Genomic DNA, 23604 nt, shown 5'->3' on the forward strand with positions numbered 1-23604 from the left:
AGTTTGGGCTGAATGTGGCCCCTGAGCTAAAATGAGTTTGACACCCCTGCTTTATTGCTTTAATATGCATTTCCATCCTGCAACATCACAGTCCCATTATAAAACATACTCTCAGTGTTCTTGCTCCACAGTTTCACTTTTAAAGGTCACTAAGTTCATATAGTTTCCTCTTTGGCAACAACGGAAGAAGCTTCAACAGGCTCTTGTCTGTCATGTTGCCTTCATGAATCAGTTAGGGTGCATGTGTGGACATCCATACATCCTGTGTGCGTCTGTGTCAGTGAACGCACCAGGGGTGTGTAGCTGGATGTGTGTTTTGTTTTTTTTTTTTCCTCGAGAGGAGCGTTGCGTCACGCCCACCCTCAGGCTGCCCAGCACGAGGAGGACTACAAATACTGAGCCAAGACCCGGGAGAGACACATACTGTATTTCCCCTGAGCTGAGGACTCACTGAAAACACACTTTAGTCAACGGAGACAGACGCAGACATGGCCCAAGGTAAGAGGAACCTTCAATAATTCCATCTAAAAGTTCACCTGAAACTATTTCTAACCACTAGATTTTCTTTCATTCACAGTCAGTTCCCTATGAACTACACACTAATATCTTGCTCTACCCTTATATGTGCAATTCAAGTCATTTATTCTAAGTCTATTTTGGGATAAAGCCAACTTTCACATGACTTCACCACATACCAAGCATTGCAAATGAACTGAGGTTATAACAGGCTGCACAGATTATCACTGTGTATTGATGGGTTCAATGTTCTGCAGCAGTTCTGCACTGGTATGTTCCTGCATCAAAGATCTGAAGACCAACGTATGTGAAAAATGCTTTATTGTTACCCTGGGACCTAAACACTTAGAATAGCAGTGAGAGCAGCTGAGCCTCCACCAGTCAGTCTCCTGCTGCTCTCTTTACAGGAACACACTGCACTTCAAATACTTGTACTGTAGGAAGCTTTCACCAGTTCCACAGCAGCAGCACATTTACTCGGATTCACCTTTAAAGGCTGAAGTTATCACTGACTTTAAAAGATGGAGAATATTTTCAAAAGAAACAGGAAAACATCTCACAATACTGACAAAAATGTAGTGTACCACGCTGCACTAGTGAGGAGTTTGCATGTAGAATAAACAGACTATTAGATCACTGTCACCTGGTTTCTATCTGGTGCATTCTGCTGAAATGAAACAGTCTCTCAGCTCTGGTTTTTAGCTGAAAGACTAACTTCTAATGAGAGGACAGTTTGCATGTTTATTTTTCCCAGATACAAAAATAGTCTTAAGCTCCTGCCTAGTTAACACCAGTTCGATTTAGTTTGAATTTCCTTATTAGGCTCCTTACTGAGAGAGGTCCTTGGTGCTGTTGGTCATGGTAGGTGGACTTGGAGCGAAGCCTGGGTGTGTACATAGTAGAAAGTGTAAAGTGCTCCCCTGTTATAAGTTATATAATTCTATTAAGTACAAGCCGATGAGATGTGTTCGGTGTAGCTTCACGCTGCAGAAGGCATACCTCAAGTGGTTCACCTTATGTGAAATAGAATTACGCTGTGGTTTGGGAGCCAATCAAAATTAATTTTCTGTGAGATCAGTCATGCAGATGTAGTCAGACTTCCAAATCACCTCATAAAGGACGACTGTCAAGTGCACGGTTAGACTTTTGGATTTTGGAACTTTCATATGCTTTCAATCCTTATAATTGTTTTTGCATGTGAAACTTTTTTATGAGATACTGCTGTTTTAAGGTGTGAGTAACGTGAATATTTCTCTCCTAAAAAATCTTGGATTTCTTTAACTAAAGTGAGACTTTTCTTTCTCCAGATGGTGTTCTTTATAAAGTTTTAAGGCTTAAAAATAATAAAAAAATCATTGTTAAAAAACTCAGGAGATTGCACCACTGTCACACACTGAAGCAGTATCATCTGCTCACTTTTGATAATTTTATTAAATTCTCAAACCTGAAACTGGTTTTTAAATGTTTACAAAACTTAGCAACAGATTTTATGAGATTTTATGCAAATTTATCATGAGCCAAAATAAAGGCAGGAACACTAGGGGTGTAACCAGTGGTAACTGCAAAATCACATGTCAAAAAACTTCCATGGGGCGGTCAACTTTCTCTGTAAAAGGCTCTCAAATGTGGAACACACTGCCGACAGAAAAAAAAAAAAAAATTAACACAAGATATAAAGACTTTTAACAAACACATCAAAGGCTGGATGTAGAAAAATCAGAGATGTGAGCATTTTTAACAATTCTGATTTTATTGTAATTTTATGTAACTTCAATCTAAATATTTAACATATGCTGTATATATATATATATATATATATATATATATATATATATATATATGTCATATTCTTTGTCCATAAAAATGTCTTTAAATGTTCTTTCTTTCTTTCTTCCTATCTCTCTTCTACTAAAAGCCTGGCTAGGGACTGGAGATGAAAACAACCAATAGCTCTAATCTCTTTATGTGAGTCATCAGTTACTACAGCTTGTTTGTAACAGGTAGAAGTTGTACTATGTCATTTGCATTGTCCTTATCAAATAAACTTTATGAATAAATTAAAAAAACATGTTCTCCAAAGTGATGCTTATATTTACCATGTCCCATATTAGCACAGTGAGCCCACATAACACACCTCCAGCTGTACTAGGATATATTGTGCTGTCACCTTTAAGCAATTAGTTACAGTAACATGTCTTCAGCTGAGAAGTGGAACAAGGTCAAGGTCGGTAAAACATCAGAGCATTGAGAAAAAAACCAAGGCTTGGTCCCACATGGTCTTCATATAAAAACAGCAGGAAGTGTTTGCAGAGTAGGCTTTGTTTATTCTAAGTCGCGACACCACCACCTCATGCTTGTTTCTGGGATGTTCTTTAACACCAAGGAGTTATATACGGTGTGAGGTTAACCTCCTGACATGTCACGGAGCAGCCCGGCCAACAGTTTGACAGCAGGACCACTGTGGAAGCGTTTTATACAAGCACCATGACTTTCCCTACAAACAGGAAATCAGAGGGTGGGATTCTCTTAGTCACAACGTGCCCTGGAGAGAAGGAGCGGTTGTGTGTTTGCATAAACAAGGACTGACTGTCTGTCTGCATTCACCTCCTGGAAATACACACAGAAACCCCAGGGAAATTACATTACCTTCAGTTAATACAGCTCTGAAGTTTAAACAAACATTTTAGCACATGAACAAATATTTCATCTTTTTACATCACTCAGACGCTAGAAAGTGAAATCATTGTTAAAGTCACTTTTAGAAAATATGAGATAGAAAAACCAGTGAAAGACATCCAGACTATTGAACCACAATTGCCATAAAATTTTACTAAGACCTCATAAATTCTTTTAAAAATAGCCCTTATTCTATAGTCAGCTGTAGGTTTTACAATGTGTTGTTTTTACGATGTTGTGGCATTTAAGGTGCACCATAAATATATACAATATTCTCCGACTTAATTAGAACCAGAATAAGATCTAAAAGCTAAAATAAGATAGAAATATTCTACAACTTTTAATCATTGTAATGAACAACTGCAACTACAGTGGAAGCAAATCCAGATTATTTACACTCATATTTAAGTACTTTATCTCTAAAATAATGTTGGATCTGCATCAGTTCTGCATATGTTTCATTGTCTGCTCTACTTTTAAGCCCTGGACTTTGATCGCTGGAACCTGGAGTGTGAATTCAACAACACAGACCACCGCACTGATCTGAACGGCGTGGATCGTCTGATTGTGAGAAGAGGCCAGCCGTTTTCCATCAGCCTGTACCTTCGATCTGGAAGCTTCCAGCCGGGGGTCAGCTCCCTCGACTGCATTGCAGAAACAGGTGCAACTCTTTTTTTAACCCTCACATATTTTCATATAACATGAATAATATTTCTAGTACTGTTTCCAATGTCCTTCCATAAAAGGTTTTGACAGATGCACATAATTTCCACATTAGTGGAATCTTGAGTGTTAATACTAATCAGAGGACGGAGAGAAACCATTGTGGTTATGTCCTGTCATTCAGGAAACCAGGGTCGCAAACTGTAAAAGCATATTTCTACTGGCAGTGTTTTCTTTGCTATATGATATGATTTCAAAGGCGAGAGGAGGAAAGGAAGTCATTTTCCGCTGGTCAGTTTTCAGTAAAAATCCTTTTAAAGGGAGTACATGTTCAGTAATGTAGCTACTGGTTTTCCATTGTTCTCTGACTCGACCTGTTTTTTGTTTTTTTTTGAGGGAATTTCCATGTTTCTGTCTTTAGGAAGTCCTAGAAATACACTGGAAAGCAGTGACAGGAAAAAACTCACAACCTTCACATTAGTAACAGTTCTAATACCACACAGTTAAACTACACCACTACAAATGAAAGGTTGGTTATAAAACTTATAAAACTTACTTAAATGGTCTCTTTTGCTGCTGTAAATGTTTAAGGTTGAGCTCTTTATAACTTCTGTATGTACTGTCATGGTTTAATTTAAAACACAGCATCATGTTGTGCATGATCTATGTCACTGTCCTGTAAAAAAAGTCAACTTTTAATGAGCCGCCTTGTTTTCAGTTTTGTGATAATGCCAGATGCTCTTAGAGTTTATTTGCTTTAAAAGGGGAAGAATTTTAAAGAAACACTTACTTCAATTTCTCACAAATATTGCAAATCATTTGGAGATGTATGTTTTATGTAATTTGAAATATTTACCTCAAGTATCAAGCCCCTTCTAAAGTACAAGTACCTCAAGTACCTCATATTTGTACAGTACTTTGTTGCCATCTTCTACTGTTGAAAACTATGTGCCTCATGTCCTCATTTATCATTTGCATGAACCCATGCACACTAAAGTATGACAGCTGTTCCTTTCCATCATTTCAAGAGCTCAACAGGAAGTGTGGCTTGCCAACAGGAAAGCATGTGTGTATTCATAGATAAACACAAGTTAAGTATTTATTAATGAGGAATAATATCTTTAATCCCACCCAATCAAAGGAAAGTCATCCAATAGTTTGCCCTTGGCAGAGTTGGATGAACCCAGTGGAAGATGTGAAGGTGTGGACTGTTTTGGGCTGATGATTACATTGAACACAAATGATTTCAGACTTATGTAAGAGGGGCTGGCCGAGGGAAGGTTAACATCTAGATCAGAAAATACATTTAAAATCCCCTTTTGAAGATATTTTGAAAGTACATTACTCCTAGTGTCCAGCACAAGTTTTATTTTTTAGAAAAATGTTTTAAAAATACTTCGATGGCATTATATTCAGCATAAATGTATGTTTGCATTCTTTGTCCGTCAGTGCAATTCAAAACATAACTGTGATCCTCTTCTACTGGACCTACATTATACTTATAATAAGTTGTAAGGTCCATTTAAAAACAGTGTGCTACTCTTTTTACAGTGGTTACAAATGTCTAATAAACTGAGATAAGTACAGTCGCAGAAAAAATTATTAGACCATCAGAAGTCATCAAAAACAATGGTTATGCAATCAAGTACTAACTCCTGTGTGTATCATGTGACTAAAACAGACAGAAAAGAAAACATAGAATGCCTAAAAGTACTGTTTTTGGCACTACAATGCCATAGCTATTGATGTAAGAACTGAAGTGATTATGGTTATTATCAAGAAAACATGGAAAATGGATAGATATCAGCTCTGAAATTCAACTCTTATGAGCTATTTTTGTTGTTATCATGTAAGCAAGTGTAGCGGCTGTACATATACGTTGTGAAAGACTTTCCACACAACCTTGTTTTTTTCCTTCCTTTTCTGTTTAATCTGGCACACACAAAAACAATATGTCATGAAAATCATGCAGTCCGTCTTATGAGGCTAAAAATAATAATAATAATGATAATAATAATAAAAAAAAAAAAAATCACAGTTAGCTAACTCCACAATCATACCACGAACATACATGAAGAACATTGCAATTAAAAAAAACATACTCAACCCACAGAAAGCCAATCATGACACTAACACAACGGTACATAACACTCATTCAAATATGACATAAAGAAAATAAAAAAATGTAAAATAAAGACAGGACCAACATGTGTGCACTCACCAGGAGAAAAGGACAGCAAAACTGCTGCTATCTCCCAGGGTGCATGACCCTAGCTTGCAGGGGTGTGGCATTCATGTCCCCAAAATAAAATTGTAATTAACACAACAAAAGTCTGCGATGGCAAGTGGAATCCTACACCACATACCTTAACTCCGTTACACAAGCAGTAAATCTCAAAACCCACAATTTATTTCGGTTAATGAACTACTGTCCCAGTTTCTTTTAACATTAAACCACTGTGGTACCAAAACATCTCCGGTTATTTGGACAAAAGGCTGCATGTTCTAGAGATTTTTAGACCAATGGTGGCTCTGGACTACTCCATTCAGGCTGCTTACCAGAGGGGGGGGTCACGTAATTTAAATTTCACTCACCAGTTATGTTTTGGATGGATGGACGGACCAAACCAGGAGAAATGGAAGAACTCACCAAAAAGAAGGTTTGAGGTTTTAAAAAGTTAAAACAATAGCTTGATTTATTACTTAAAAAGTGACAAAAAAAATCTAGCATCAAACACACATTTCGTCACAGAGAGAAAACGAAAAAGCCCACCAAAAAAGAGTTTCCTTTGTTACCTTTTTATAGTCTTTGGTGACTCTTGGAAGCTCCCATATTCAATGACCTCATTCGTTGTATGCTTATTATTGGTTAATGGTAGTTACTGGGCAGAACAGGTCAGTCACTCCATAAGCTAATTCTAAGAAAAGCACATGCTTTTGCATGTGCACCGCTTTTGCTTAACACCTGCACTATTAGGCTAGCATGTCTTGACCACAAACATCCCCTTAGATCAGAATCTGGTTTTTCTGCTCAACTCTCTTTACCACAACTACTTTCTAAAGCTCTAAAATTAGATCTTTTAGGTAGAATCTGCCCTCTTCTCTTAAATTCAGCACAGACAGGTGTGAGTACATCAAAACCACACACACACACACACACACACACACACGAATCAAGCCTGACTCTTCAGTACCTCTAAAATAAAAAGAATATTACTATTACATAAGAATATTACTCAGAATATTACTTAGACTTGCAAAAATAAAAAGACTCTTCAAGCAAAACAACTTTGTAATGTAAAGATTACGCAGACAACTTATAACATTACATTTCCTCTTCTTCTCCATTTTGGTTCATGATGTATGATGTCCATCCGACATTTTAGAACTAGTCAAAGTCACATTCATTCATCTTCCATTCAGCCCAATCCGTACCACAATCATTATATTTGTCCAAACAAATGTACCTTTAGTTGTACCAGGCCTTAACATGAACAAGAAATTGAAGAAAACAAGGGTGGTCTAATAATTTTTTCCCCGACTGTAAATGTTAAAATGTATTTAATTAGTTGATTAAGGTATTTGACTTTGTAGATATTATATATGAAATGTATATCCTAATAAATATGATGAATAAACCATTGAAACTTGGAATTATTCTCCCTTGTCCATCCGTTAAGGTAACATTCAGCAGAACTCTTGCTATTTTATGCCCTTATATATTGAAAAAAATATAAACGGTTTACTGTTTTGCCAAATAGACACCCTAGAGGAGCAACAGTAAAGATTTTACAGTTTTATGAAAATTGGAACCGCATTTTAAGGCAGGTTTTATAAAGTGGTCAAAAACAGATGTTAATTTTTTGTCCATCCTTTACTGAGGGGTTTTTACTATTTTTAAGCCAGAAAATTACATTAAAACATTTTTTTCAATCACACATCTAAAAGTGTTCATTATTCCTTGCAAAATGAGGTATCATTCATCTTTCTACTGTAAATAGTTGTGGATAGGGATGTAACGATATGAAAATTAATATCACGGTTATTATGACCAAAATTATCACGGTTATCATTATTATCGCGGTATTGTTGAAATTGTGCTCAAAATGTTCAAAAAGTACTAATACACACACTGAAATAATTTACTCAAGTTGTATTTAAAAAAAAAAAAACACAAAAAAAAAAAAAAAAAAAGTAATCAGCACAATGTACTTTCTGTTGGCAGAAGCATTCAAATATTAACCCTTAGTGGTCTGAGCCTATTTTGACCGTTTTTCAGTCCTTTTGATTTGGCCTTTATATACTATTTAAACAAATGTTTACTATACCCATGTTTGATATCTTTTTTTTCAGCACAACTTCATTTATATCATCTGCCTATTATTTTTTTTTTTTACTTTAACCTACTATAAAACATAAAAGGACAGTAAACAAAAAAAATAAAATAAAATCCAATTTGAAAAATGTATATAATTTATTGCATAAATAACACACAGATGCTAAATGAACCTTTTCAAAGACTTTAAAAGTGAATATTGGTTCCAAATGTTAGGTATATAAAATCAAAATTATAATAAATTCAAACTATACTCAAATATTTGACATAAAAGCAGATCTTTACATAGGCGTTTTCTCCGGAAAAGTGCGGTAATCAAACACGGTTATCATGATAATTAGAATTTAAACGGTAATACTATCCTTCTACAATTTTACCGCCGTTTATCGTTATACCGGTAATCATTACATCCCTAGTTGTGGATGGACAAACAAAAATGTAGAAAGGCTGTCCATCTGTTAAATCTGCAGGCTGAACTGACTTCATCAAAGGAGAATTGAGTCCCAAACATTATCGGACATAATTTGGTGCTGTTACACACTTTCCCTATTGGTGCACGAGCAAAGATTCCAGAGATGTTTGTACTAAGTTTAGACACGATGGGAAAACACTCACATGCAAATTTAAATGTTTCTCTAAAATCTCATGGCTTTTCCCACCCAATTTTTCCTGGCTCATGCAGGTCCTCAGCCCTCGGAGCAGTACGGCACCAGGGCGTCCTTCGGCTTATCTGCTCACATTGACACGTCCCGCTGGAGTGCTGCTGTCGCCAGTCCCCCAGGGGACACGGTGGCCCTGTCCATCTGCTGTGCTCCTGATGCCCCTATCGGCCGCTACACTCTGACCCTGGGGCGATCGGCTCGGATCGAGTTCATCCTGCTCTTTAACCCTTGGTGCCCAGGTGGGTAAACAGACCATACGTCAAGCTGTCATGAGGATCTAGTGGAGGGTCGATTAAGTTTCACACCAGTGCTTATGACGGGAGCTTTTCAGGAGAAGTGTTTTTTGGCTTCCATGAAATTTAGACTCACATTGCATTGTCTGTGATGTGCTGTGGAAACAGGAGATGCAGTGTACATGGACAATGAACAGAACTTGGCAGAGTACGTCTTGTCTCAGGATGGGCTCATCTTCCGAGGCAACTACAAACACCCCATACCCACTCCCTGGAACTTTGGCCAGGTACCAGCATCAACACTGATACCATCAGCCTCACTTCATGCACAGATTGAGTCAGACAGTGACAAAGTGGTGGAGGAGTTTGGATCATGCCTATTCTGATAGCAGAACATATGCTCTTATCAGCTGATTTATTAACAGTAGATAGTTGGGTTCTGATACCGAAGAGTGAGGGCTTTATTTTAATATCTGACACAGTGGGATAAGCATGGCATTCCTAGGAAATTAAATACAGGATGCATTTGTGAAGTCCAAAAATATACCTCCTATCTACTTTTCCTAACTTAATCATTGACTTTGGTGGAAAACATCATGGAGTTTAGGAAAGGAGAATTCATTAAGGACATATGAAAAGACTGCAGAGTTTGGATGCTATTACAATAGATGTATGTTATGTAGGTTCATAACAACAACAAACGTATCTTAGATAGTTCCTCTGGTTTGTTATAACCACACTATTTGCACTGGCTTTGTTTTTTTTTTTTTCTTTTACAAGTTTGTGACTTTTATTTGTTTGATCTTCTGGTTGCGTTTTAGATGCTATTCATCCTATTACTGTGTATCTGGTTTTTTTAAAATCAGTTTTAGCATATCTTGTATTTATTCTTGTTTTACTAGTTTTAGCATATCTTGCATTTCGTCAGCTTCCTGATAAAACCTGCTATGTGACTTTTGGCAAATTTTACAGGAGAAACAAAAAACTGTTTATATAACAGGAAACTGTGAAATATGACCAAAAAATATCTGTTCCTTTAATGTTGGTACTTATGATGGAATTTAAACAACTTTCACAGGAGACTGAAATTTGAAGCTATAATAGGGGAGATAGCAGGTTTTTATTCCCAACCAAAAATGTCACTTAGCAGGTTTTATCAGGAAGCTGACAATTTGTATCTGCAGATTTGTACAGCGCTTTGGGCACATTGTTTTAAATGTGCTCTATAAATAAACTCGACCTTGACCCTGACCATACTGTGTAATGCAGGATACTACATACATACTGTATATCTTAATAAAAAAGTGACTTCATTATCAAGGTTGGAACAGAAGCAGGCCTAATAAAGACTAAAGCTGCACTAATAGTCAGTCACACTCATGGTCCAGTCGAATCCTATGTTTCAATATGGATCCTGAATCAGCATCATTATATTAAATTCATAAAGGATGGTCCAGTTTATCCAATTCTAATGGGGGTACTAGTGGCAGTATTCAGGTTCCTTTCCTTTGTATGTACAAACTTCAGACAGTTCGTATCATGGCTAAAACACTGATTATTTCAGGTCATTTCACACAGTTATGGGCCTTCCAAAGCTAAAAGGACTGTTTAGACACACCCAAAATCTGAGCTTCACAGAAATACCAAAGTCAGCATCTTATGTGTTTGTTCAATGCTTTTTTGACTTTTAATGAGGCTGTTCTAATTCTACTCTAAACATCCTTCTTGTACAGTTTGAAAGTGGAATCCTGGATATCTGTCTGAGGATTTTGGACATGAACCCAAAATGTCTGAGGAATCCTGGGAAAGACCATTCAGGGAGGAGAAATCCCATCTATGTGTCCAGAGTACTGAGTGCAATGGTGAGGCATTTCTAGCTTTCTTATTTTTCACATCAGTTTGTAGGACTTCTTATTCTTGCTGATTTGAAATATTGTGATAAAAATGTTCATGTTAATTATTGTTGATAATAATCTGATTCTTTTAAGTTTAAAGGATGATATTTCTATCCTATTACTTGAAACATAGCTATTTTTACCTGCTACATAGCTGTAATATGCATTTTTATCACCCCGCCCCCAAGAGGAGGCAAAGGGTATTGTGTTTGTTTGCTTGTTTGTTTGTTTGTTAACACTCTAGCAGCAAAACTGTCAGTTGAATTCATACCAAATTGGGTTTATAGATTGCCGGTGACTCAGAATAGATGTCATTACATTTTGGGGAAAGTAGGTCAAAGTTCACATTTTTTATGAATTTTTTAAATCTTTTTTTTTTCCCATTTACTTACAATGGATGGAATTTCACATGTCTGTAACAGTAAAACTACTGGCTGAATTCATATCAAACTGGGTCCATAGATTGCCAGTGACCCAAAATAGATGTTACTTTTTGGGAAAAGTAGGTCAAAGTTCACATCTTTAATGAATTTTTTAAATCTTTTTTTCTCCCATTTACTTACTTAACCCTCCGGTATCCCGTCCTGCAAGGCCCTTACTAAGCACCAAGAGTGCCTTTTTCGCACACTTGTGGAATAATGTCAAAAATTTTTCATACAGTTTGTTTTTAATTATTTTACACTTTTTTCTATTTCATCAACTTGAACTGTAAATAAAAATACCAAATACTCAATAATTGTCACATTTTTTAACCCTTTAAATGCCATGTTTGTAATGTAAACAAACCATGTTTTTGGATGCAAAAAACACACAAAAAAATTTTTTTTCAATATACTACATAAAAAGTGGAACACATATTATTCGATTTTTGCAGCCTGGCGTATGTCAATGATTAACTTCAACATTGGTTAATTTGCATTATTATTTTTGGTGCTAGGTCAGATGTTCAAAAATACTAGCATCTGTCACCAAGTGTGCCAAAATGGCACACCTATAAATCAAACTATTAAATATTATATACTGATTTATTTTTCTGCTCTAATTTGATTTTATTTTTGTAAATCAAAGTCAGCCCTAATCATCATACATATCAAATAATCATTCATTTTAGATTTGTTTAAACCCTTTAAATGATCTCTTTTCAATTTTTTGATGCAAAAAACACAAATATGTTTATTTGTTTTTTCAGAATACTTCAAAAAATTGGATTACATATTATTTGATTTTTGCAGCCTGGCATATGTCAATGATTAACAGCAACATTGACAACGTTAAAAAATTAATTTAGACCCTCACCTCTCAAATGAAGCCCAGATATCAGTAAAAGCAGGATTTATGCCTTAATGGCTTTCGGATCAGAAACAGTGGTTATAATGGAACAAATAGTGCATTTTAGGCACACTTGGCAGACAGATGCTAGTCTTGTGATTTTCTTTTGTTTACATTGTGCAACTTTTAGTTGGTGGTCAGAATTTTAAAGATCATTCACAAATGAACAACTTTTGAATTCTAACCTTATTTAAACTGTGAAAAATAATTTGAAGTTTTTTAACACGAAGTGCAAAGTGTGCCTAAAAGGCGCACCCGGATACCAGAGGGTTAATGGCTGAAATTTCAAATGTCTATAAAAACATCAATTTTGTTTAAATTTACTTCAAACTTTGCACATATATAGAGACAGCTGTTATGGTGACATCAGCTGGATCGATGCCAAAATAAGCTACAATACGTGCGAGGGGCAGGGTTTGTTGTGCCTGGCACCACTTGTTTTGTTTTGGTATATATTTGTTGTTTTATTTATACCTGTTGCCCTCTGAGCCATTGCATCAAAATCTGGTTTTGCTGTCCACCGTAAATCTGAAGGACAAATAAAGTCTGTCTGTTTCTACTTGTGGTTATGGTCAGAACATGACCAATTATACAACAGCAATTAAACAGATAAAAAAAGAAGCATTTTGTAATGTGTTATAGATAGCACTGTAAACAAAACTGACCCTAAAGACGAACATTTATTACAATATGAAATTATATTATGGCATTTTTATTGTTTTGTATCCCAGCCCCGTTAGCAAAAAAAGGCCAATGTATCCCAATATTTTTTTATTTTTATTTAGTGGATTTTATTTGTATGTGTCTTACTAATAACATTATAAAGACACACATACAGATCAACCTTTAGCCATAACTAATAACTAATTGCATTTCTTCTTTCGCTATTAGGTGAATTGTAATGATGATAAAGGAGTGTTGCTGGGAAAATGGACAGACGGCTATGAAGGAGGTGTAAGCCCCATGTTCTGGAGGGGCAGTTTGGAGATTTTGCGCAACTGGGACACGCAGGCCTGTGAGCCCGTTCGTTATGGACAGTGCTGGGTGTTTGCTGCAGTCGCCTGCTCTGGTATGATAGGACAGAGGGGCTGCTGGGTAGCCTATCACAAGAAAACACATTTGATTTGTGTCAGACAGGGAATCATCTAAATTGCTTTTATGCCGTCTTAGTTTCCAGAGCCCTCGGCATCCCCTGCAGAGTCGTCACCAACTACCTCTCAGCCCACGACACCAACAGTAACCTGGTGATTGAGCGCTACGTCAATGAAAACGGAGAACTTATTCAGTCCAGAGAAATGATTTGGTTAGTGCAAGTTTTAGTGTTGTGCATTAAGAATAAGTCCAGAAAACATTAAGTAATATATTCTAAGAAGATATTATTTGGAATTCAAGTTTGTTTCATTTCCTTTGCAGATATGACAGATTTAATCAAATGAATTCACTGGTGAAACAGAGCAGAATATAGTTGTAGCTTTTCACATTCAGTTAGTATGTTTGTCAAAATATTCTTAATATTTGCAAAATACAAAAAAAAGAATCCAATCAGTGGCCTGTAACTTACTAAAAATCCTCAGTTTGTCTCTCAAGCAAGTATTTAGTGAGTGAACATGTTACATCAGAATGACAAGTCCTTGTGTCATTGTCTGCAAATGTAGTCAAATTGTTTTATGATGTTGTCAGTATATAACAGTGTGTTATGACTGGTAATGATGACAGTAATTGAAATGCAAAAGGTTGCACTTTGTCATCACGTCTTGTAGAAATGTAAAGAAAATATGTGACACCTACCTCAGACATTTCACACATAATGACTTATACAATGAACCTATATGTTCTGGATGGTTCTACTGTTTAACATGGAACCACTATAATACAGTCTCATCAACATGACATATATTTTGATAATGCAGACTTTTTTATGTGATCATTTGTATGAATGCACCAATGCATTTGCAAATTTGTCAGAAGAATAAGACATTTGCAGGCGAGGTCAAGGGCGTCACGGATGGACAGCCCGCTACTTTTGGATTCATAACTTTTGAACCAGACAAGGTTAAGACAAATATTGTGTATAACTGGAAAGGTCTAAATGCCTTCTTAAACATACTCAAAGGGCAAAATTTAGTTCCAAATATTTTTAGATGAAAAATATCAAAAAGTACTGCGTCACAGATGGACAAAAATTTACATGTATTTTTTGCTAGAATTACAAAGTTCTCAAAAGTGAAGTTCCTCTGACATTTTCATCTTAAAATGTATTCAGTGTACACCTTAAACCCTCTATTTTACAACCTAATAATTGGTTAGAGGAAAATATATTGTATCATACCCAAATAGCAAGAGTTTTGACAAATGGCAGCGTCACGGATGGACAGCAAAAGTAAATATCAAATTAAACATTTTTTATTTCAATTATCAATATCATATACACTTTTTTTTTTTTTTACAATATTGACAACATACAAATATTAACATTATATTCAAATATATTTTGCATAGATATATGCATTTATTAACTTTAAACACTGTATGTTTAGAATATGACATAAACGATATAATTGTCAAATATCAGTGTATTTGGAATAAGTTTAGTTTATTTATGAGAGTTTATAAAATGAACCCAGAATAACGGCAGAAAACTTTGTCACTTTCCAAACATTCACACACAATTTTTTTTCACAAATTTTTTTCTCATTTCAAAATACATTTTCCTGAAAATATAAGTAATTACCTACCCAAAAATATAAGTTTGGTGTAGATTGTTGTAATTAAATTTTTTGGACCAGATGTTAACCTTCCTTTGACTTCGCCCTGTGTTGCAATGTGGAGGCTGCACAAGTAGTTTTGAGAATTTATAGTATGATCTAAGACATCTACAAAAGTGAGAAAAAGTGCAGTTTCAACAACAGCATCAGAAAAATGACCTCCGGTGTGCGCTTTATCTTTAGGAACTATCACTGCTGGGTGGAGAGCTGGATGACGAGACCTGACCTTAAACCAGATTTTAACGGCTGGCAGGCCAGTGACCCCACACCTCAGGAAAAAAGTGAAGGTAGGGAAGGCCGTTAATGTGTGGAGTCAGTTTTGATTAAGAGCTTTGCTCACTGTGTTTCATCTGTCTCTGTGGTGGTGTTTTCCCTCAGGGGTGTACTGCTGTGGCCCCATCCCTGTCAGGGCTATTAAGGAGGGCGAGCTCACGTTCAAATACGACGCCCCGTTTGTGTTTGCTGAGGTCAACGCTGATGTCTTGACCTTCATGAGGAAACAAGATGGCAGCACGTCAAAAGTCACCACGACCACGTTGGTGGGCCAGAAGATCAGCACCAAGAGTGTGGGCAGTGACGCCAGGGAGGACATCACTCATCTTTACAAGTACCCTGAAGGTAGAGAACACCACATATCATTAACGGTGTGCAGACCTCTGCATACCAGAAGGTCTGTCCTGTTGTAAATTCCTACATTCCTTATCAGTGTTTGTGTTTCCTTTAATGTACATAAGGTCAGATCCCCAAGGTGGAATTTCTTTAGTCAAAGAGGTCGTTTAATACATTCATATATAAGGACTTGAAAATAATCTGCTTTGGCATTTCTGTTGAGTGCACAGTTTCGTTTCATCCATTCTCTAAGGTTCTGATGAGGAGAGGGAGGCTTTCACCAAAGCCAACCATCAGAACAAACTGCTCCAGCAGCAGCAGAACCAGGGCCTGCACATCGCTATCAAAGTCTCACCAGATATGAGGAAGGGCTGCGACTTCGATGTGTTTGCTGTAGTTACTAACAACACACAAAGCGAGAAGAAGTGTCGCCTGGTGTTTGGATCCTGTGCTGTGTCCTACACTGGTGTTCTTGGTGGGAACTGCGGCTTTAAAGATCTGCTCAATGTGGAACTGGCGCCAGGAGGAGGTCAGCAAAACAGAAGTACCAGTGGTGGAAGAAGTACTCAGATCTATATGTGGTAGTAGAAATACAGGAGTGTAAATATACTCAGTTACACGGAAAAGTCCTTAAACACACAGTATGTACACAATCTGAACAAAAAGAAGTTCTCACCTGGAGTTAACTGAGCAAATACAAAGGTTCTGCAACACGTTCTTTAACTCTGACTGATGCAGTGAAGATCTCACTTCTTAAATATCCATCAGTTTGACACAGAACATAAAAATTGGACTGTGTTTTAACGGAAAAAATGTTTTAAATGTTTAAGATACTATCATTGACAGGCACTGTTACAATGAATAAAGTATGAAAGTCTACAATTTGGGAGATTGTTGGAAAAACTGGTGAAAATGTTAAGTGCACAAGTCAATAAATAATATAACATAGGATTAGCCATTTTTTATTTTGAGGTTATTAGTGTATTATCTGCCAATTGTACAAAATTAAAAGTACTCATTGTGTAAATTGGCTCATTTCGAAGTGACAGGATACAGTATCTTAGAATTCTTTATCACTAGCAAGTGAAGAAGTAAGATAAGAGCATCAGTGTGCGGTCAATTTATGATACTTTGTTTAATATTAAGTAGAAGTATACGACTATATCAGTTCATATAAACCTGGCATGATTGTTTCATTAAAAGGTAGCTAGTAAACCAAAGAATACTTCCATCTGAACTGTGTGGAGTATAAATATAAAGTCCAAGTACTTCAAATCTGTATTAAACTTGTGAAAACATTCTGAATTACATTCCACCACTGATAAATTGTGCTCTACTCTTGTGCTTTTAGTTGTGAATTATTTGTCTAATATTTACCACTGTTTATGTTCTGACAGAGAGGCGAGTTCCTCTAAGACTGAACTACTCTAAGTACGGTGACCTGGTCACTGAGGACAATTTAGTCCGTCTGGCAGCTCTGCTGATCGACTACAGCTCCAGAGAAGCAATAATGGCTGTGAGAAACATTGTGCTGGAGAATCCTGAAATCAAAGTCAGAGTGAGTTCAATGGTCTGCTGCAACAGATACAGCTTTAAACAAAAAAAAAAAAAAAAAAAAAAAAGCCAGGTTTTCCTCATCATTATGAAAGGACTGTGCAGCCTTACTGTGAGGTTTACACTGAATAACACCCAGATGTTGCTGTAACCTGCAGATCCTTGGGGAACCGAAGGAGAATCGTAAATTGGCAGCAGAGCTCACTCTTCAAAACCCTCTGCCTGAGACGCTGGATAACTGCTGCTTCAGCATCGAGGGGGCCAACCTCACTGGTGGACGTGTCATCTCTGAGAGGTTGGATGAGTGTCTGGTTATTCATGCAGGAATTAATAACACACACAGAATGCACCCACTGCCTGGTCATTAAAGGAGTGATATTTTCCTTTTTTCTAAATGGAATTACGCATTTTTAAACATTTCCCTGTGGTCTACATAAACTGTAAATGCTCTGCTTGGGTCTGAATTCTTCATTAATTCAATTCCACAGGTCCATCTTCAACCCTATTTCTGAGTAATAACGCTAGAAAGGTCATTTTGAGCGCTGGCCCTTTAAATGCAAATGAGCCACTTCATGCCCCACCCCCTCCAGGTTGTTGGCTGTGCTCCTCTGTCCCTTTCAGCCACTTGTGTTCATTAATACAACCAACAACTGAACATTTTAGATAATCAGCTCGATGTTTGGACATATTTTCAGTATAGACTACAACCGCTGCTGCTGACAAACAATTATGTCGTACTCTGAGAAATGTTCATTAGAAGTCTTGACCTTACATGTGTAAATGTCGTGATGTAACTAGTTATAGACAGATTAACACATATTAAGCTGGAATTAAAACAGGTTGTAGAAATCCACTCGATTTTTACCAAAATGAATATAAAGATAGCTTTGCGGCACCTGGAGGGTTCAAATTCAAACTTTTTGAACTATTAGGGTCCAAATACACAAATAAATGAACCAAAGACTAATAAAAGTGAGTTTAACTAAATATGACCCCTTTAAGAATAAAATGCAGAGCGGGTACATTCTACTCTCCAGTTTAAGGCCCATCAGTCTACTCTTCTGCCCTTTGTTTATTCTATATTTTATTATCAACGGAAACCCATTACTGAACAATAAGGAGAGTTAACAACAACAAAACAACTCCCTCTTTAAACCTTTGCTTCATCTGACCTTTTAAAAATCATTAATCTTGTGTAATAGAAATCATTCTTCCCATCGTCCCTTAATTCCAAATATATTAATGTGTTTTATGAGTCGCTGGCCCTGTCCTGATGCAGGCCCAGATGTGGATTTGCTGCTGTTTAGTCAGGACAGGAGGATTTACAGGAGCAGACAGGAGACTCAGTCAGAGAGCACTGGATGTAAAAGCTCTTAACAGCTTATCAGTTTATTTTCATGTCCTTCCATGATAAAGGTGCAGAGCAGCCAATCATTTACGTGACATCAGCACATGTTTGGATTTCTGAGTGCATGAACTACGTGATAAGTGCATGAAGGATTTTTATTGTTTCATCAAAGCGTATCATGTATCAAAAAAAAGATGAAACTTTTCTCTCTCTTAGCTGCAGCTCCATCTGTGATGTGTCCATAAATAGTCATAACATTCAGTCCTATTTAAGTAATTGATCATCTGAAATAATATTTATGTAATCAGTAGATGGGGTCTTTATAGTGTGTGTTTCTAAAGTTCTAAATATTTATTTCACAGGCTGGGCTCCACTGTCGGACCAGGGGAAGATGCAAAAGTGAAGATATACTTCACTCCCAACCACTCTGGCCTCAGGAAACTGGTGGTTGACTTTGACAGCAACAAGCTGTGTCATGTAAAGGGCTACAGAAATGTCATTATCGGAAAATAAAGCTTCAACTGTGTTTACAGTTCACCACCCGACGGGAGGATGAAACATGTTTTCAGCTAAATGTATAAAAAATGGAAATGGTTTGAACTCAGCTATCTACACACAAGTAAATAGACCCTCTTTAATAGATCGAATGCTTTTTCCATTAAAATACTTTAGAATCTCACTGCCTACTGCAGAATGGTTTTATGCAGAAACATACTTTATTCACCTTGAACCCATCAGCTGAAGTGATGGATTTAAAGTACTATGTACTATTTGTATAATTGCTAATTTTGTGCTTCCACAGAAATTTTGATTCCAATAAAACAATTTAAATTGGGAATGCAGTTTTTTTTTATACTTCTTGTACAATCACACATTAAAGGTAATGATGGTAAGGTCATGATTTTTGTGTGTACGATGGTTAAGGTTAATTCAATTCAGTTTTATTTGTAGAGCCCAGTATCACAACAAGGTCACCTCACAGGGCTTTGCAGCATTTGTTTAATATGAAAATAAGCAAACAGTCAAATAATTAGTTCACCCTGTAAAGTCAGAACCATGAAATCAGTGACAGAAATTTCCAGTTCTGTAAAACTGGAGCCTTTACTCGTCCTTCTGAACAACCAAAAAAATATGTTCAAATATCAATTTCCATGTATGACTTTCAATTTTGTATCATATTTGATACATCGGGTCTCAAATATTATTATTTTTGAACAAACAAAAACATAATGTAACACAAACATGTCTAATAAATTGGTAATTCCTTTTCAAAATTGGCAAAGTTCTGCCTCCTTCTTCTTTAATGACAATCTTGTAGTGTCACTGGAAAGGCCTCTGGTGAATGAATTCCTCCCCCCGGTGGATTATCAGTGTATTGCATGTATCTAATTGTATACGTCAGATTTTTCAAGAAAAAAATATCACACTAATCATGTAGAGGGCTTCAAAAGTCACGTATCAAATATGATACGTTTGGTGTTATAGGGTGAAGTAAACAATTGATGAAGCAAATGGATTAATATCCCGGGCATCCCCCGTCCTGAGACCCTTCTTCTTGGCAAGTAAAAACTCCAAAAAACCTAGTGGGGAAAAAGAAAAACCTCGGGGACAACCACAGTGAAGGAGAGATCCATTCCCTTGGACGGACAGGCTATAGATCAGGGGTGTCAAACTCGGGTCCTTGAGGGCCAGTATCCTGCATGTTTGAGATAGTTCCCCCTTCCAGCCCACCTGCTTCAGTTAAAGCTCAGCTCCTCCCCCCCTTGGGCTCTGTGTGCTGCCCCCCCCCCCATAGCCATATTAATTTAAATTAATTCATATAAACTCAAAACTGATAGTAACTGATACAAATACATTATTACAAATATTACATTATTAACTCATTGTTGTACTGTGTCTGCCTCCACCACTACCGCTGCCACAATAATACTGGCAAATTACATGTAGGCGACTGGTATTATTATTATGTATTTTTGTATTATTACAACAATTATTTTTTCCCCCTCACTCCCCCCTCTCTCTTTCTCACTTTCATTCACACACCCCTCTTCCCATCTTCCCTATCGCCCCTAACCAAGCTATACTGTTTAGTTGCTATTTACATTTATGATCCTTTTCATTGTAATATGATGTTGTTGTTGTTTGTCAATACTCTGTCGTTGTTGTTGTTTTTGGTTTGTTTATTAATTTGTTTGATTTCCCCTTTATGTGTTGTTGTTTTTTTGCCCACATTGTCTTGTTTACTATCACTAATAATAATAATAAAAAAAAAAAAAAAAAAAAAAAGATCAGCTCATCATCATGCTCTGCAGAAGCCTGATAACAATACAATGACTTCCAGGTGTGATGGAAGAGGGAAATATCTACAACATGCAGGATACCGGCCCTCGAGGACCAGAGTCTGACACCCCTGCTGTAGATGCACCAGGACTGATGGACGTCCATTTGTTGATGTAATTGTGGTCTGTAAGGATACAGTAGGGTGGGGGCACATGCAGACAGCTGAGGGGGTACATCTAGTCAGATGAGGGTGAGGAGGTCCATCCAGACAAGAAAAAAAGTCATATATTATTTTGACATGAAGTACATATAATAAATTCCTGTTCATCAGTGGCAGAATTAAGGAAATCTATCAACAGGTTGTTGATTTATCAAAGCAAATATGGTGATTTAATGATTTGTAAAATGACTTCAGTGTCCTTTTCTGTTCTCTTCCTCTACACATACCACATAGTTTTAAATGACTTTATTTCTATTGTAATGCAAATACAGCACTGTGCAGAGGTCTCAGTCCACCTTTAGCTTTGCTGTTTTTGCAGGGTTGAAATGAGCATACGTATTCATTTTTCATTCTCTTTTCTTTAGATACAACAAGAAAGTACAGGAAATATGTGCGCAGCCTTATTAGACACACACAAAACTAAACTAAATGGGTTTTGAAGGTTAAAGTCAGTATTTAGTTTGACCTCTGACCCCATGACAAGAAGCAGCACAAACAGCAACATCTGTCATGTGTTGAATGAAACCTCGGTCTACAGGAGATGTTTGAGCCGAGGAAAAGTAATTGTAATTTAAGGGGAACTGAAATCTTCAAGAAAATTAAGTGTAGGACAAACAAAATAAAACAAATAAATAAAAAGCCAGTGTATCTCTGTTAGAGGGGTGCATTTTTGGAATAATCTGGATCAAAACTTAAAAATGTCTTCTTCAGTTTGTACATTTAAAAGGATGTATAAATCCACTATACTAACAAAATACAGAACGCTATCTGAATAAGTGAATATCTAGTTATAATATAGGAGTAAGATATTATTGTGTATTGCCTATTTGTAATTAAGTAATGAATTAACACAGACTATCATGATTGGGAGATATTATCATATTTAGTAATAATTCTATTTGTAGAAAATAATTAAAGTGCATATAAATATTATAGTTTATACTAAAAAAAAGGTTGAATATCCAATCTGATTGTGTGTGAGGTGACTAAAAATAGTGTATGGTGAATGGTTTGCATGGATGTTTTGTGTTATTGCAAAAATGTTGAAAAAAAAAAGTGTTAACGATGCAAAGGAAATGGAATCAATTTAATTATGAGCTTGTAAAAAAGGGGTGGGAGTCTATAAATTATACTTCTTCCCACTCCTTTTCGAACGCAGGTAATTTTGTTTGTCCATGTCGTATTGTTCTTCGTTATGTGATAATTTTATGTGCTCAAAATAAAACTAAACTAACTAAAAAAAATTAATGCAATAAATCTCATATTGTCTGAACAAAATGGTTACAGACATGTTAAGTGCAAAGGGACGTCACACTAAATACTACAACTTCAGATTATGTAAAATGAAAATAAACACCATCAACACTCAAACTCATTTTACTTCATACAAAATCCTTCTAATTCCTGGCAAGTTGAAATAGAGGAAATCAACGTTGTGTAAAACTGGCCCTATGACCCAAAAATATCACAGGCATTATGTAATTTTTCCATTCACTCCCTTGCAGTATTTGTACAAATGCCCATTAGATTTAGGGTTAGAGGAAATGCTGCCCTCTTTCGGTCACAAATCGTTACTGCAGTATTAAAATGAGGCTGGAGCTGCTGCAGAATGTGTTGTTTTTGTTTTCTGCTGTAGCTGGCAGCATCGCACAAATATTCAGGAATATGAGTCTGAATATGAAGCAGAATGCATGTGTTTATGTCAGCTGTTGTGGTTGTAGAGAGCAGGTCAAGGCTGGAAAAGATGCCTTTCTGTCATTATATACTGGGAAAAAAAAAACACTTTAATTTGTGCTTCACTACAGAGAACATTACTTTCCATTTCTGGTCAAAATGCTGATATAAAGAATCCATTTGTTTCAAGTCAGTTACATAAATAAGTGAAAAGGGACCTGACTTGGGGATTTAATATCCTACGTTTTTCAAATTTTTGTTTAACCCTTTCATGCATGAATTATGAGAACCTTAATCAAGATTTTTTTTCCTGAGTGTTTTTATTCCTCTGTAGGCATGAAAAAAAAAAAAATGTGATTGAGTTTGTTTTATGAACCTATTTTTCATGGAGTTGCAAAATCATAATTTAATTTTAGAATTTAATTGTAGAAGCAAAGAAACGTGTATTTACTGATATACTGTTTTAAAACGATGAGATAAAAACATTTTTAATGCTGCTAATCTGATGTTTTCTCACATTTGAACAATACCTGTATGGCGATAATATGCAAAAAACAAACAAACAAACAACAAAACAAACAAACAAACCAAAACCCTTTTTGTTAAAAAAAAAAAAAAAGTGAATTACAGTTTGACAACAATTTTTTTTTTTTTTTACAGTCAAACATGTTACTGGAGATCAGGTTTATCTGGAACAGCAAATTTACAGTAATGGTATGAATTTCAGTGTATAGGATGATACATAAGTGTCCACTGTGTTGGCTGATATGGAACTAAAATAACAAAATCCATAAATATACAAGAGAACAGCTGCTGTCCACTGTAGTGACCACTATGCATGAAA

At 36.2% G+C, this 23604-nt stretch overlaps 1 protein-coding gene across 1 annotated transcript; it reads left to right on the plus strand.

Annotated features, from left to right (window-relative positions):
• Positions 1–386: 386 nt before the first annotated feature.
• tgm2b (transglutaminase 2b) lies at positions 387–19424 on the plus strand. Its single transcript, XM_030134782.1, has 13 exons — positions 387–498; positions 3674–3853; positions 8874–9092; positions 9255–9373; positions 10820–10948; positions 13202–13379; positions 13481–13613; positions 15259–15362; positions 15454–15693; positions 15938–16213; positions 17082–17242; positions 17397–17533; positions 18949–19424. The coding sequence occupies exons 1-13, from the start codon at positions 489–491 to the stop codon at positions 19097–19099; spliced, it is 2037 nt and encodes a 678-aa protein (XP_029990642.1). The 5' UTR covers positions 387–488; the 3' UTR covers positions 19100–19424.
• Positions 19425–23604: the final 4180 nt, after the last annotated feature.

Source organism: Sphaeramia orbicularis, chromosome 5, assembly GCF_902148855.1.
Source record: "Sphaeramia orbicularis chromosome 5, fSphaOr1.1, whole genome shotgun sequence".
NCBI lineage: Eukaryota > Metazoa > Chordata > Actinopteri > Kurtiformes > Apogonidae > Sphaeramia > Sphaeramia orbicularis.

Excerpts from the sequence above, each read along its gene's own strand:
- tgm2b (XM_030134782.1), top strand. Across the intron at positions 9,374-10,819 it reads CTCCCTGGAACTTTGGCCAG|TTTGAAAGTGGAATCCTGGA; the intron begins GTACCAGCATCA and ends CTTCTTGTACAG. Across the intron at positions 13,614-15,258 it reads CAGTCCAGAGAAATGATTTG|GAACTATCACTGCTGGGTGG; the intron begins GTTAGTGCAAGT and ends CTTTATCTTTAG.